At 42.4% G+C, this 16,017-nt stretch overlaps 1 protein-coding gene and 2 gene segments (V, D, J or C); all 3 read right to left on the bottom strand.

Moving 5' to 3' along the window:
• LOC102485402 (uncharacterized) overlaps positions 1 to 4,661 on the bottom strand; it is a 12,821-nt gene extending 8,160 nt beyond the window's left edge. Inside the window, exons 1-2 of the mRNA XM_006145105.2 lie at positions 4,493 to 4,661; positions 3,896 to 4,349 (exon numbers count right to left, since the gene is read on the bottom strand). Coding sequence (XP_006145167.1) covers positions 3,896 to 4,349; positions 4,493 to 4,541 — 503 coding nt within the window. The 5' untranslated portion in view covers positions 4,542 to 4,661. The remainder of the gene's footprint in view (positions 1 to 3,895; positions 4,350 to 4,492) is intronic.
• A 3,224-nt stretch (positions 4,662 to 7,885) lies between these two features.
• Positions 7,886 to 8,496, bottom strand: LOC102484976 (T cell receptor beta variable 10-1-like). The segment is given in 2 exon segments: positions 7,886 to 8,283; positions 8,357 to 8,496. Coding segments are annotated over 2 exon segments (447 nt in total).
• Positions 8,497 to 14,001: 5,505 nt separating this feature from the next.
• LOC102484565 (T cell receptor beta variable 13-like) lies at positions 14,002 to 14,612 on the bottom strand. The segment is given in 2 exon segments: positions 14,002 to 14,351; positions 14,461 to 14,612. Coding segments are annotated over 2 exon segments (429 nt in total).
• Between the last annotated feature and the right edge of the window lie 1,405 nt (positions 14,613 to 16,017).

The following is a 16,017-nucleotide window of genomic DNA, read 5'->3' as shown; positions in this document are numbered from 1 at the left end:
TATTCACAATTGCCAAGACATGGAACCAACCTAAATGTCCACAAACTGATGAATGGATTGGAAAAGTGTGGTATATATACTCTATGGAATACTACTCAGCCATAAAAAAAAACCAACAAGATCCTGGCATTTGATAGAAAGAGGTCAGATATGGAGGATCTATCGCTGAGTGAAGTAAGCCAGGCTATGAAAGAAAGATATTGTATGTATCCACTTAATATATACCGACTATCCACACTCTATGGTAGAGAGCGAAATATTGGAGGACATAAAAGCAGTGAAAACACTTAATGAGAATAAGACAGTATGGAATGGGGGGGGTTGAAGAGAAGAGGCTAGAGAAAGATAGCAAGAGAACAAATAGAGAGGCATGACATTAGTGGGACACAGATATGGCTTATTACCTATTGACGATGACGTGGTTAGTATTCTCAACTGGATTGGTCTGAGAAGTATTTCATGATGGGTAAAGTCTTTTTACAAGCAAAATGAGAAATAGTAATTGACTGATTAAAAAATAATTGGAATAATAATAATGATCGGGAAAAACAATGAAAAATATTGAATGATGAAGTGGGGATTTTAATGTCTCTATATTGACTGACATGCATGGCATTCTCTTTTGAAAAAGCAATGTAATACACTGTAAAGTTATATGCCATTCAGTGTAATATAAACAAGATTATGATGATAATAAATAAAGAAAAGAAAAAGAAAATAGTGACTGGTACATAGTCAACACTAAATAAATACTTGTTAAATAAATTAATGAATTTTAAAAAAGAAATTTGATTCAAAATTTCTCATTTTTTTACCTTTTTATGTATTTTTTTTACTTTGACATAAATTTTGTTTATTATGTGTGCATAATACATTGAAATAGCTACACAACTATGCTAGCCCCACCCTACAACACACACACGATGCCTAAGTCAATGGTCTAAGTCCATTTTTTTGTACCTATATATTCATTTAGGAAAGAGACTGGAAAGAGACACATTAAAAGATTAACTGTAATTATTTCCAGGTGGGATTATGGGTGCTTTTCCCTGAATTTTTCAAATATCCCTGAACAAATATATTTGATATCTATAAAACTTCAAACATATGAGATATAGTTATAACTACTTTAATATCTTTCTCTGCCAATTTGTCATTTCTGGGTTGGCTTGTATTGATAATTTTCTCACCATTAAGGATCATATTTTCTTGCTCCTTTGCAGCCAATAATCCTTGATGAGATGCCAGATATTGCATATTTTACATTTTGAAGCAGTAGATACCATTCTATTAATATTCTTAGTTTTTAAATTTAATTTTATTTATTATAATCTTTTCATATTACATTGAATCACATAGATCTTTACAGTGTATTACATTTCTTTTACCATGCATGCCAGTCAAGACAAAGACATTACTATCTACATTATCATCATCAAATAGCTTTTCATCATTTTTTCAGATTATTATTTATTCTCATTTTTTTAACAATCACTATATATCATTTAGCTTGTATAAAGAATTTACCCAACATGAAATACTTTTCAGATCAGTCCAGCTGAGAATACTATACATGTTATAATACACAAGTAATAAAATCTTTCTACGTCCCACTAATGCCTCTCTATTCTCTTGCTATCCTTCTCCCTGTATTAATATTAATATTCTTAGTTTTAATATTCTTAGTTTTCTCTTAATATTCTTAGTTTTTTCTGTAATGTACTGAAGTTACTTGGAAACAAAAAGCAAAATATTTTCAAAAGGCATTAATTTTTATTGAAGAATTTTGGAAGCTAAGTTTAAAATATATAAGCAGACTTCAAAAAGTTTATGGAAAAATTGAATTTATTTTGAGTTTATTTGAGTTTATTTTGTTGTAAAAATAATTTTGAAATCCATGAATAGTTTGTTCATAATATGAATTACCCAAGAACTTTTTGAAGTCCCATGATAATGTGAAAAATGAAAGAATCAAAACTGGTCAAGAACTCTTAATATAAAAAGAAGGGTCAAGGGGTCATCAGGTGCCATGGTAATTAAGGCCTGGACTCACACATGGCCAATCACAGCTCAAGTCTCAGACCCAGCAGCTTAAAAATCATGCTGAGGGGACCAGCAGTTAGAGTAATGGCTATGTTGCTAGACTCCCATGTAGTCGATGGTGGTTCTAGTCCCGGACCCAGTGGGTTAAACTTATGCCAGGCATGTGTGCGTGCATGCCCAAGATCCCAAGAGGAGAATGGAGGAGAAGGGATTGTGGTGTGGCCATCCCCCTGGGTGACCACAATCACCCCCTGGGGAGTGATTTCTTGCTTTCTGTCTCTCTGTCTCTCTCTGTCTTTCTGGTGTGCACACGCACCTTATAGTGAAAAGCTCTCCAAAAAAAAGAAAAAATATCATGCTGAGTACATATGTGTGTGCCCGAAAACCTGAGAAGAGAATGGAGAAAGGACAGCAGCATGGTCATGCTTCTGGGTTGTGATTTCCCACTTTCCCTCTCTCTGTCTCTCTCTGGGGAGCACATACATCCAATGGCAAGAACCAACCAAAAAAGAGATTGAAAAAAAAAAAAAAGAGGAAAGGAAACAGTTTAAAGCATGAGACTACCAGATATTAAGAACTATTATAGGGGCCGGCAGATGACATGGTGGTTAAGGCATTGGACTCACACATGGCCAACAGCATTTCAAGTCCCAGTCGCAGACCTGGTGGCTTGCTTTCTGACTCTCTCTCTCTCTCACTGTGTGTGTGTGTCTCTCTCTCTTCCCCCCCTTGTCTCTCTCTGGTCAAATTAAAAATAATAGTAAGAAATAAAATTAAATAAATATTTCCTTATAATAAAAAAGAACTATTATAAAGTTATAGTAAAAAGTCAGTGGGCTATTAGTGAAAAATTGACAAAAGATCAATGTAACAGAATAGAGTTCCAAGAAAACAGACTCTCACAAAACAGTAACTGATTTATGACAAAAGTGATATCACACAGTGGTGAGTAAAGTGTTGTCCTTTAATAAATAGAAGTGTGTCAACTGAATAACCCTGTGGAAACTACCATTTGATCCATTAACATATCATATGCAAAGAATTAATTAATTCCAGTGTGATGGGTTGAAAATGCACGCATTTTAGAAGAAAACATGATTATTTTGAGGCAAGCAATGAATTGTTAAATTGTCCAACAATATAAAAAATGCCTACCAAAAAGAGGGAACGCTTATGGCTTATCAAGAAACTCCATTAATAGTGTAAGAAACTAACCTACAGAGAGAGAGAGTGCCAACCAAACCTAAAAATCTCATCTACCTCTTGTGGGAGTGTAGATTTCATAAATCTTAACAAAATCTCAAGGAATCCTATGTAATAAATAAAATTGTTATACTAGTGAGGCTTTATTTCATGAAAGCACTCTAAGCTTAAGTTTCTGATATTTTAAGAAAAGTTGTACTAGAATGGAATAAATTAAACCCAGACTGATTGCACAGTTTTTAAGACAAATAAAATAGCAATGTATAGACATATGTTAACATGCTTTATTTTGGGTGATATTTAATTTTGAAAATTGATTTTGATGGCCATTCTTACTAAGGAGTCTATACTTTTAAGGCTGATAGGTGCAAATAGCTTTAACATTGCTTTGTTCCTTTTTTTTCACTCCTTGGTTTAGTGTAAGTTAGAGGTAGTGGCACTCAGTAATGTGAATTTATTACAAATTTGCTGGAAACGTATAGTCTTCTAAGAAAATTTTAACTTAATCACTATCCCTGAAACGAAGCTCTGGCGTTCAATCCCAGTTGTAGAATCCTGAACTGTTTATAAAGAATCCCAGAAATTCACACACCAAAATTATTACTACTGCGGTCATTTATTCTATTCCAAAGATTATTTATTTTCTGACCTCTTATCAGAAGAGCACTTGAAGTCCCAAATGCGTTTCTGCCCTTTGATGCGGCAAGACCAGGGCAGCTCCTTGGCCAGAGCTTCTGAGAACTGTGGGGAGAGCTGAGCACAGGAGGGTTTGTGAGCAGGAAGGAGGGGACAGTGCCCCACTGTGGCTAAGCTGCTGGCACAGAGATACAGGGCCGAGTCCCCCGCCTCTGCGGGCTGGATTCTCAGAGTGGAGGACGAGCCCCCAGCCCTCTCAGCAGAGAAGCGGTCGCTGGGCAGACCAGAATTGTCTGACATGAAATTGTTCTGGAAATAAAGCAAATACTCTGGGCTCTGTCCCAGAGTCTGTCGGTACCAATAAAGGACAGCATGACCGGAAATTGGATCACACCAAAGAGTTACATTCTGTCCCCTCACTGTGATCCTGTATTTAGGGGACTGGGATACTCCAGTATCTGCATCACCTGTGGAAAACAGAAAGAAAAAATAATAATTGTGATCATCACAGACACACGTGCCTGCACAACAAAACACACGTACCACATACACCACACGCATGCACATACACAAACACACAGCAAATCTGCTGAGTGTTCTGAGGACTCACCTGACCCCAGGAGGCAGAGGGCCACCCAGCAGAGGAGCCTGGTGACCATGGTAGGTCAGGACAGAGTCGAAGGATCACCAGATCAGCATTTTTGAGCAGGAGTCGAGAACGAGCGACATCCTTCCTCCCCATATGGCAGTTCCCATAGTGATGTCACTTTCACCCGTGCTGAGAACCACAGTTTTAGAAACCAACTGCTATAAAATAAAACATACCTAGAAGATGGTTTTATATATTCATAACCTGTGTAAGTTCAAACAAATGTCCTCACTCATGGTGCCTGGGCACAGGGTGTTGGAGTTTCCACTAGATATCTGCAGGTGGATCCTAACTCTGCTGGAGGAATCTATTTAAATTTGGCAAAAGCAACTAAAATTTGAGATAGCAACAAATTACATCTTTGTTCTCTCTGTGTTGCCTTTCTCTTTGGGCATTTCTGCTTCATGAAGTTCTCCATTGTCCTAGTCACATGAGCTTATTCAATGTGCAAGCTGGAGTATTTATCACTGAAGCACACTGAACTAGCTGATGGGCTCCAATCTTACAGTGTAGGATTAATCCTGTGCCAGTCCATGGCCTGATGGTTGGGACAACTGGACCCTACATGACCAAACATCAGACTGAGTCCTAGACTCAGTAACTTTAGGGACACATGCAGCACATGCTTGTGTGTGTGCAAAATCCCAAAGGGAGGTAGAGATGGAGGAGAAAGGATTGTGGTGTGGCTGTGCCCCATGAGGAGTGCTTTCTCACTTTTTCATTCTCTCTCATTCCAGCAGTGCATGCACCCTCTGGCAAATTAAAATAATAATAATACTCTGGGTACAGAGGCAGAAGGTTTCATTTTCCGTGAAAGCCAGTGCCCAGTTTTCTCTTTGCTTTCCTCAATCCTCATGATGCCGGCCCCTCCAGACCACCAATGTCACAATGCGAGGTTTGACATCCTACCTAAAAGGGGAAGAAAATTTTTATCCCTGAAAAATACCAACAAATGGTGGAAGTCAATTTTAAGCTAAGCCCTTAAATATATCTGTGGCACTTTGGTGAGATCCTCACCTATATTCATGTTTTGTGAGATTGGCTGGAAGGGTTTGTAGCATATGGCATTGTCATACTCACCAGAAGCCCACTGTGGCATGAGCAGCCTTCTTCAGTGCCATTCACCAAATTAGGACCCAACAAGCAGAGCTCCACCATGGTACAATGACACAATCTGTAATGTGTAGCTCCCTGGTTCATCAAGGCATGGCAAAGAGAGTAGAAGGCTGTCCATGCAGAAGAGAGTTGACGCAGCACACTTGCTCTTGCTCAGAAAACCCTGCTTTTCTGGCCTTTCCTGGTGTCTGGGAGCTAAGGTGATAAGCAGTTCTTGTTTCCTAACTGAGAAAGGTGCTCACAATGCCTAGACTTTTAGTGCAAACACTATAAAGCCGAGTGCCAGAGTTCCTGGGGGTCTGGATTTGAGGCACTTCCTAGGCAGTGGGTGCCAACATGATTAGCCTCTGGTAAAGTCTTCTGGGCACTGGGTCTTCAATGTGCTCCATCAGGAGACATCTGTTGCTGAATTTTTGCTTTGGGGGCTAGAGTGAGCTCTGTGGGACCTCTATTGGAAGGAAGAAAGGAATCCTGCCCGTGGACTGCCCTAGATGCACTGCTGAATATTTACTGACTCTTCCTCAATCTTAGAGCTGAGTACAACTGTGCCATATGCCACGAACCCTTCCAGCCAATCTTGCAAAATGTGACTATGCGTGGAGACCCCATCACAGTGCCAGAGATAGTTTTAAGGGCAAAGCTTAAAATTGATTTCCACTCATTTTACTGCACCCCATTACTCAGAACTTCACCTATGTTCTCAACCCTCTAACTACATGTGAGGCTGGGGGGCCACAGAGGAGCCCTGGGTGTCAGTGAGCCTGAACATGCTCTGCCACACTGATCCATCCTTTGGATGCACCCTTATGCATTTTCCCAGTCCAGAGCTGAATGCTTCCTTTTTTACAGTGTCTTCTGATGAACAACTGCTCAATTTAAAATTATAAAACTAAAATTATACATATTGTTCTTTATAGCTTATGTTCTTTTGGAACTACAGTTCATAAAAAAAAAGAAAGAAAACCTTCCCACTCAAATACATCCTTTAAATGTTTTCCTTAATTCCTTTTGGTAACATTTAATTTATGCTTTTCACAATCAAGAATAAATGTACCAGCTGACCCCATGACCTAGTAGTTAAGGGAAGATGATCTCACATGGTGGATCACAGTTCAAATTCCAGCCATATCAGCTTGAAAAACACATTAGGGATATATGTGTGTATGTCCCAAATCCCAACAAGATGGAGGGAAGAGAAGGCACTGTGTCATTACCATACCCCACTGGGGGTTGGTTTGTCTGTCTACCCCTCTCTCTCACAAATGCACATGCCCTCTGGTAATTGAAAAGAAGAAGAAGAAGGAGGAGGAGGAGGAGGAGGAGAAGGAGGAGGAGGAGGAGGAGGAAGAAGAAGAAGAAGAAGAAGAAGAAGAAGAAGAAGAAGAAGAAGAAGAAGAAATCCAGCCTTTGTCAAGGTGATTAAAACTGCTAGTTCCCACATGACTGATCATGTGATGCAAGGCCTGGAACGTGTGGCTTAGGAAACAGCCAGTCACTTGTACATGTGTGCCCAAGTTCCTGGAAAAACGGAAAGGTGAAGGAGAATGGGTTGCAGTGTGACTGTGCCCCAAGGGAGTGATTTCTTTCTCTCTCATCTCTTTATGTCTCTTTGGTGAGAACATGTACACTCTGGCAAAAAGATAAAAATAAAAAGTCAACTGTACCTGACATATTTTAATGTGAGAAATGAAATAGAGATCTAGAAACATTCAAGGTAGAATAAACACATGGGGAGGAAAAAAGTCTTTAGAGTGGAAAATGACATGGCACATATAGATTGTGACTATAAGGGAGAGCCAGGGGAAATGGGGTGCAATCTGATGATGAAGAGACAGACAGAGGGCACATGAACCAGGACCTGGTAGGGCAACTGCTCCAAGGAATGAAAGCAACCAGAAACAGAACCATATCACTGAAGGTCTATGATCATAAGCTGAAGGGTAGTAGAGGGTTGGTAAATGGGAAGTGAGGATATCACTGAAGCCTATAGGGGAGAGAAGAACATGGTAGCTTTCAGATTATCCAAAGAATCATCATGAAACTCAACTACAGGGGCATTTTCCTTTCTATAAGTGGAGATAGCTTCAGAAGGGATCCCTAACAAGTTAAGGCTATTGAGATGACACTTGTCATTTATTTAGGCTGGCACTGGTCAAGAAATGAACATCAGCACTGAGGTCATGTCACCCATGCCCTAATTGCCCCAGTCTGACAGGTGCTGTGTGACTCCCATGGAGCCTAGGACTTCCCAGTGTGTGTCCAGGACATCTGAGCACTGGGAAACCTAGGTCTTTCCAGTGACACTTTGTGTGCAGGGAAGAGGCAGCCGTGCAGCACTGTGGTGTAACTGCTAGCACAGAAGTACACAGATGTCTGGGAGCGGGTGGGCGACTCCAGAGTGAGGGGGAAATCCTCTGTGTTTGATCTAGAAACGCTGTACCCATCAGGGATGTCTCCTTTCTGAGTGTCATTGACATCATATGAGTAATGGATCAGCCTCAGCCCATGTCCCAGGTCTTGTCGGTACCAGTACATGTAGTCATGTTTGTATGTCTGTTGGCACCTCAGAGTCACAGTCTTTCCCACCATTGTGACCTTGTGTCTTGGGCTCTGGGTGATTCTAGCATCCATGGATCCTGAAATAGAGAGTGACACAATCTGATGATGTCTCCCCGAGGTAAAGGCTTGTCGTGAGGTCTTGGTACTCACCTGCCCACAGGACATGAAGGGCCATACAGAAGCAGAGCCTGCTGCCCATTTTGGGCCCAAGGAACAGCCTTGTCTTTTCCAATCCTGCTTTGAGGAAACAGAACCTGGCATCTCAGTGACACAATGATGCCACTGCCTCTGCAACTGCTTGAGCTATAGAACTAATGGCCACGCCTCTTCCTTTACACACAAGAACAATGCATTATATTGGGACCAGCAGTTAGCGTAATGGCTATGTTGCTGGACTCCCATGTAGTCGACCTGGGGCTTAAAACTCACGCCGGACACATGTGCGTACGTGCCCAAGATCCCGAGAGGAGAATGGAGGAGAAGGGATTGCGGCATGACCATCCCCCGTGGGGGGTGATTTCTCACTTTCTATCTCTCTGTCTCTCTCTGTCTGTCTGGCGAGCGCACACATCCTATAGCGAAAACTTCTCAAAAAAAAAAAAAGAACAATGCATTATACATAATAAGTCATAGTCCATATACATGCTATTGCTCAGAATGAGAGAATTTAGAGTCTGTTTTAAAAAGACATCTTGTAAATAAAGGTACTCCTTCCCTGATTTCAACAGTACTGTTTGTTCCTCTATGCATATTTTATTTTTATTAATATACAATAATTTATTAGCATGCCACTTTAATTTTTCTTATATTTCTGTAGGCTAGGGAATATTCTCATGGTGGTCCTGGTACTTTTCATTACTTCTCTCTAAAACATGCACCTTTCCATATGTTTATTTACCAATTTTTCCTTTTATCTAAACTCCGGATAATTAGATGTCATCCTTCAGTAATTACCTGTTAAAAGAGTCACCTTGTATCCAGGCAGGTTTAAAAGTTTCAGGTCAGTATTATTAGACTTGGAAATTTTTCCTAACTGGGTCACATCAATTTATCAGATAGGAGACCTGCCCTTCAAATTCAGGCCTCTGTGTTCTCCCACTTGCTTCAGATGAAGTCATAGAGGACTGAACATCCTAAATTCCCACTACTGTCCTTTCTGTAGGAAAAATAAAAAAGACAAGCTCATTAGGAATGTGGATGATGAGAGATATTCATCAGAAGTACATGTATCTGGTGCCAACAAGGTCACAGGGGAAAGTTCTATCTCCACTCTGAAAGTTTTATATTCATTGATGGATTCATTGAGCTGTAAATGAACGATGCTTCCAATTGACACCTCACCAGTAACAATATATATTGTTATTTCATACATCGGTCAGACTTCAGCTTGAGCCACCCATTCTGTGACCACATGTCTTCCTGTAGTCTTGGTAGGTAGTCACGCTCCTGTGAAAAGGACACACATTTAGAGGGAGAGGCAAGGAGCAGGTCAGTGTTCACCACATGGAAAGGCCTGTGGCTGGGGTTTGATAAACCCAGGAATGACTTTCCCATCTAAACCCTGAACTTACCTGGCCCTGGGAGGCCAAAAAACACACAGAATAGGAGCCAATTCTAAAGAGTAGGAAACATGAAGCCCAGAGCTCGGTAAAGCATTCTCAGAATAATGTCTGACCAACAAATAGCTTTACTGTTATTGACAATCATCTGAATCATTTTTGGAAATAAACATCTGACAGGAATATCTCCTTTGCAATACTTTTTAAATTACTACTGAATTGTAACTTTGCTTTTGTTCAAAATGGACACCAATCTCAAAGTTCTGTCTGGTTTCGGCGCTGTTACCCAGGGACCCAGAACAGTGCTCACATGGTAAGTAGCGAAAGGTGGGTTTAGCGAAAGGTGGGTTTGCCATGAAGTCTGTAAAGTGTAGCTTCAGGCCTTTGCACTTTCACGCGCTTTTTCCAAGAGAGAGAGATTCTGAATTCTCTTTTTCAAATAATTCCTTAAAATGTTATTAGTTTCATGCAACACAAAACCTGGGTCTCCTCTGGTCCACATTCATGAAATATTTGTGGAAGAACAGAAAAAGTTATGAATGGTTAGAAGAGCTGAGGCAGATTCTAATTTGTAAACAAACCTCTGTCTATTCAGTTACAATAGATTCAGATCTTGAAGGGAGCAGAGAGCCATTTGAGTCTGCTGGGAATTAAAAATAATTCAGAATCAGCTTGGAAAAGCCTCTTTTATATCTGTCATTTTAAGAACTTTTTGAGTGAATGAGTGCAAGTAAGAATAAAAGAAAAGTGGCCATCTATCCCAAAGGCAAAGGTCTTCAGATGGCCACTTCATTCTATCACATGACACTGTAGGTCTCCCTGAAGGCAAAATCTGAGATGGGGGACTTGGGTGCAAGTAGTTTATTTGGGAAGTGATCGCAGGGAACAGGAGTACAGGAGCTAAGGAGTAAGGGAGAATGAAATAGGGAAGAAGAAAACCTAGATAAAGGTGCAATATTGAGTTAGTGTTTGGGCAACAGGAGATAGAACTCCTCAGGAACTCCAGGGAAGCACACAGGTGTGGATTCAAATTGTCGGACTGAGGCTGGAGCTGCAGCATCAGCGGCATTAGCACACCTGCAGCCCTGGCTCTCTGTGTGCAGGCCACGTGGGCTCATGCAATTTCAAGAAGGCTCTAGGGCAGAAAACACGGAGACCTTTACATAAACCTGAGAAGACAGGATCAACAGGAGATGAGTGTGGCCTTGCACATAACTGCGCACCACAGCTGAGGCTGAAATCAGATGTGGGCCATGGGGAGGTGACAGAAAGCACCAGATGCTCCTCTATGGTGGTCTCTCTTCAACTGAAACTATTCGTTCCTCCACCAGCTCTGTGGTGTGATCTCCAGTTCCTCTGAAGTCATAATGCTCTGGGAGTGCCCATCCTTTTTGGCATATCAGATTTAATATCAAACAGGAAGTGCTACGATGGAAAACACTTTCATATTCTTTTAAGAGGCAACTCTTCGTGTTAATTTCACATGATGAAATATGAGACACTGTGTTTGCATTTCAGATGATTCTGTGTCTACAACACATTTAGTCCAGGAAAAGTAATCCATGTCAGCCTTTGGTACGAGAACCGCGCATTATAAATAATTGTGCTAAATTAGAGATATGTCACTTACTAAAGAACTAAGATTTCTTGGACCTAGACTATGTCTCTTTATTTTATTTGCCTATATAAAATCTCTGCAAGACACATATTATTGGCTTCTGTTTACAAATGAGCAAACTCAACTCAACCCAATATTTTTCAAGTCATGAGCCCACAGGGTCAGCCCAACTAACGACCCTATGTCTCCAGACTTCTCTTTTTCCAGCATCAAGCCTCTCAGGTGAAAGGAGTACTGGAAGTTATCTGTATCATACCCTTGTATCTGAAAGTGACATTTGTGTCGATGCTTCAATTTTAAGGACATTTCCCTTTACCTAAATGCACAGGCAGTTGGATTTAAAGCATGGGTCAAAAGTCAGTGTGTCCTGTTTGTGAACCCCAGTTCTGTACTCCCTAGCCACACCTCCTTTAGAAAATCATCTAAACTCTCTAACCATCTTTTTTTTTTTCTGTAACTGTACACATATTGGCAAATCTTTCTACTACATAAAGTTTGAAGAAATTAATTGAAATAGTATGTTTAAGTATATGGCCTAGAAAAAAAAGGATCAATAAATCAGGAAATTGTTCATACAACAAGAGTAGTATTAAAGCAGTCTGTTTTAACCAATAAGCATGCAAGAGAACCCATACATGGTGACCTCATAATTCGGTTATGCTGTGCTGGTTATTCGAGCGTGCCCCACCCTCCACCATCCAGTCCCTGGTCTCCCTGCATTGCGCTGTGCTCTAGGAGCCTGACGTCCATAGAGGCCAATATTCAGGCTTTCAGGTGGGTCTCTAATGGAAAAAAACAGCTGAAGATTGAGAGATAGAAAAGAGATTCCAGAGCATTCGGGCCTCCCCTTTCTACCTGATTGAGTTCCTCCCTTTGGTCAACCTCTCCATACCTCCCATTAGCTCAAGTAATGAAGCACCTCTCCTTTCTTTCTCAGGCTCATGAGGTGCATTGTCTTCCCACTGTGCCTGGTTCCTTCAATCCTGGTCATCCACCTACTCTTGGCTTCCTTAACCCTGTCCTCCCTTTGAACACAGACCCTTGATTAGACTGCTTTCCCTTCAACCTTTCTGAGAATGTCATCATTGCCTGTCAGGAAACAGGTCCATTTAACTGGTTTTCATACATCGTAACTGGGTAGTTATTAATACACAAATGTTCTGGTAATATAATACCTTTTATTACCAGAATCTAGACTTTTCAAAATGATAAAGAGAGACAAGCATCTTCAAAGGGTCTCCACACCATGATCCATCCCATCTCAGCTGACTGTGATCATCAGCATACACAATCACACTGGCTCAGCGGGGTTCTGGGACAAACCCAATGGCTGCCATGTGGGTCTTGTTGCAGTACCACAGTGCCACCAACTGGCCCCAGACTTCAGACTTCTCAAGGACAAGTTGTGTGCTTTTAAAATATCAATCTCCCTTCCCCACATACCAAGGAAAAAATTATTTTCTTTTTTAGATTTTTTTTTTGAGGCACATGGGTTCTCTGGAGAGAGACACAGAGAGGGAAAGTGAGAAATCACCCCCAAGAAGAAATGGCTATGCCATAATCCCTTATCCTTCACTCTTCTCATGCTTCCAGCTTGATTTTCAAGCTCCAGGTCTGGAACTCAAACCATGGTCAGTCACATGGGAGTCCAGCACCTTAACCACCACTCCACTGGCTAGCCCCCAAGAAAATTTTTAATATATTAGCCATCCCTCAAATACCTGTTAGATAAATTAACAAATGAACAACAATAAAACTACCTCAACTGAATTGCAATCGATTTCCATAAATGAGACAATGAAATATTCCAACTTTATTTTTCACATTCCATTCTGTGCTGTGTAGCTGGGTATAGTAATGATTGTGAACTGATTAATGTCCTCCAATATAATTTGTCTTACTGCAGAGGCTAGAAACCTTAAAACTACATTTTCCAGATTCTGTAGATAGCACATTTCTAAAAACAGTTTTTATTCTTCCAATAGCCTATACTTGTGTAAAAAATCGAAACAAAGAAACATTCCTTATCTGACAGCAGCACACAGGTGAACATGCACTGCTCTCATCACACTTTCTGGGAATCACCTTTCTGTCACTGTTCTACTATTCCCCCAGAGTGCCGCTCTGCCTCTGCAGTTTTCTGCAGTTCCCACTGCTTCACAACTGCTCTGGAAATGAAGAGATATGGTTTGCTACATCTTAGTGACAAAGGCAAAGGAAACACTTGTATTCTAGGAGAACTTTGATTACAAAGGCATGGAAAGGTAGATTTCGTGGTTTGAGGCCATTAAATAAAAATACTGGGTAAGCCCATGAGCTGTTTCCAGTCTATAAAATAGACTATGAGATTGTCCTCATCTATAAAATGGATAGACAGCTGTCTATCCTTGCATTAAATAGCACAATATATCCATATACTCTACCACCCAGAGGGACATCCCGTCCCTTGCTAGGAATTGGCAGGTGCTGGCAGAGATGTGACAAGTCAGCTGGATTTGGAGACAGACTGTTCTGTTGTGTCCTGGCTGAGTCCAGCAGGGTAAAAAGTGTTAGAAATGAACTGACACCCTGGCTTGCTAAGGCTGTGTGGCAGCACCTCCCCTCTCCCTACCACATCCTCAGCTGGAACAGGAAGGTTTGGGTACAAAAAGCCAGTAGCTCTGTAGGGCTGTGTCTACACTGCTAGCACAGAGGTACACGGCGGAGTCCCCCAGCTCCAAGGAGCTCATGTTCATTTCAGAGTGGTAGTCACTGAACTGCTCAGCCAAGAATCGATCAGTGATGATGCCTTTACTGTATTCTGTCTTTTCATAATATGAAACAAGGAACTGGGGGCCCTGGTCTAGAGCCTTCTGGTACCAGTATATACTCTTGTGTCCTGAAATGGGATAGCATTTCAGAGTGGCCTGTCCCTTCTTTTCTCTGATTAGGTATCTTGGGGTCTGGGTGACTCCAACATCCACTGAATCTGTGGAGGAAACACACAGAAGCTGAACTTCCAGCTCACAAATTGTGATATTCAGCAGCAACCAAAGCCTGTGGACTCAGAGGACACCTCCTCTGTGCTCAGGACTCACCTGCTCCCAGGAGACAAAGGGCAGCACAGCAGAGGATCCTGGTGCCCCAGGCAGAGTCAGGCAGGGCAGGGGCAGGCATGTCCCTACTCAGGGTGCTGGGCTCCTGGGGTGACAGAGCAGGAGTTTAGCTCCTCCTTTTCTCTGGAGGACTGGCCTGTGATGTCACTGGTGTGATGTGAATGTCCTCATAGGTTCCTATAGGCACGTGCACCCTGGATGGGCTCACTGAGCTAGGCCTTCCCTCACTCTGTTCCTCCTCCAGGCAGGGGAGCTGGCCATGCTGAGCTAGGCAGGGCAGGTTTGGGGTAGACTTCATCCTCACAGCTTCTCTAGGTTTCCCCTGAGGCAGGTGCCCCCATGTGTACCTCTAGCTCAGGTTATCCAGGCTGCCCCACAGAAGCCCCTTCCCACTTCTTATTAAACGTAGGCTCCAGAGAGCCCTCTGCCCATGCAGGCTGCAGTTTATCTCTCCCTGCCTGACAAACACTAGAGCTTATCAGGTGACATGAGAAGACCACGATCGCTCCCTCCTGTGCCGCCACTGCCGCTAGCTCATCAAGAGGTGTCCCTGGTACAGGATCCTAGCCAAGACTGTGTCCTTTGATCTTCCCTCTTCTGGAGATTTGAAGAACACACTGGGTGGGTGTGCGTGCATATGCTAAATCCCAAGAGGAGAATGAAGGAGGGATTGCAGCTTGGCCAACCCTTCTGAAACGTGATTTCTCTCCTTTATCTATCTGTGTGTGTGTGTGTGTGTGTGTGCACGTGCACGCATGCATGCAATTTACATGCATGTATGAGCACATGCACCTCATAAAAGGAAAAACAAAACAAAACAGAAAAACTTCCCTCTCCCAGACAGATCAGCCTGCAGCTCCGTGGGTCTGCAGCGCGCTCACATGGCCAACTGTGTAGTCACAGGATGCAGGTCTATTGAGGCTGTGGGAAGAGGCTCTGAGCCAAGTCAGGTGTCAGGATCCCAGGGCATAGCACCGCTCTGGGTGATTGCAGTTTTCAGTCCCAACGTCACCTTTTGCATGTGATAGTGAGGGAGCATGCAGCCACATTTATGAAAATTGGGAATAAAAATTCTAAACCTCACCAATTAGTATTTTAGGAGAGACATGCCAGGGAGTCATTAGAAGCCAGCTGCCCTGGGAAAAGGCTCTATAGGTAATTTGTGTAGGGAGCTGACAATGGAGTTTATAAATATAAAAAATGTCTAAGCTAAGGATGTAAACTCATTAGTTTCATGAAAGAAACCGCCCACTTATATGAGGACTCCAAAAAGTTCATGGAAATGATTATTGTGAAAATAACTGGGCATACCTGCTAAGCCGGAGGCGGCGGCAGAGGCGGGCCGGATGCCAAGGCTGCGTCCGGTCACGGGACGTCGCGGGCCCTTCCGGGCTCGGCGTGTCCCCCCTGGGGCCCTGCTAAGCCGGCGGCGGCGGCAGAGGCGGGCCATACGCCAAGGCTGCGTCCGGTCACGGGACGTCCCGGGCCCTTCCGGGCTCGGCGAGTCCCCCCTGGGGCCCTGCTACGCCGGCGGCGGCG

The sequence above is a fragment of the Tupaia chinensis genome, unplaced genomic scaffold (assembly GCF_000334495.1).
Source record: "Tupaia chinensis unplaced genomic scaffold, TupChi_1.0 Scaffold000140_1, whole genome shotgun sequence".
Classification (NCBI taxonomy): domain Eukaryota; kingdom Metazoa; phylum Chordata; class Mammalia; order Scandentia; family Tupaiidae; genus Tupaia; species Tupaia belangeri.
This window is presented reverse-complemented; position numbering and strand designations above follow the sequence as displayed.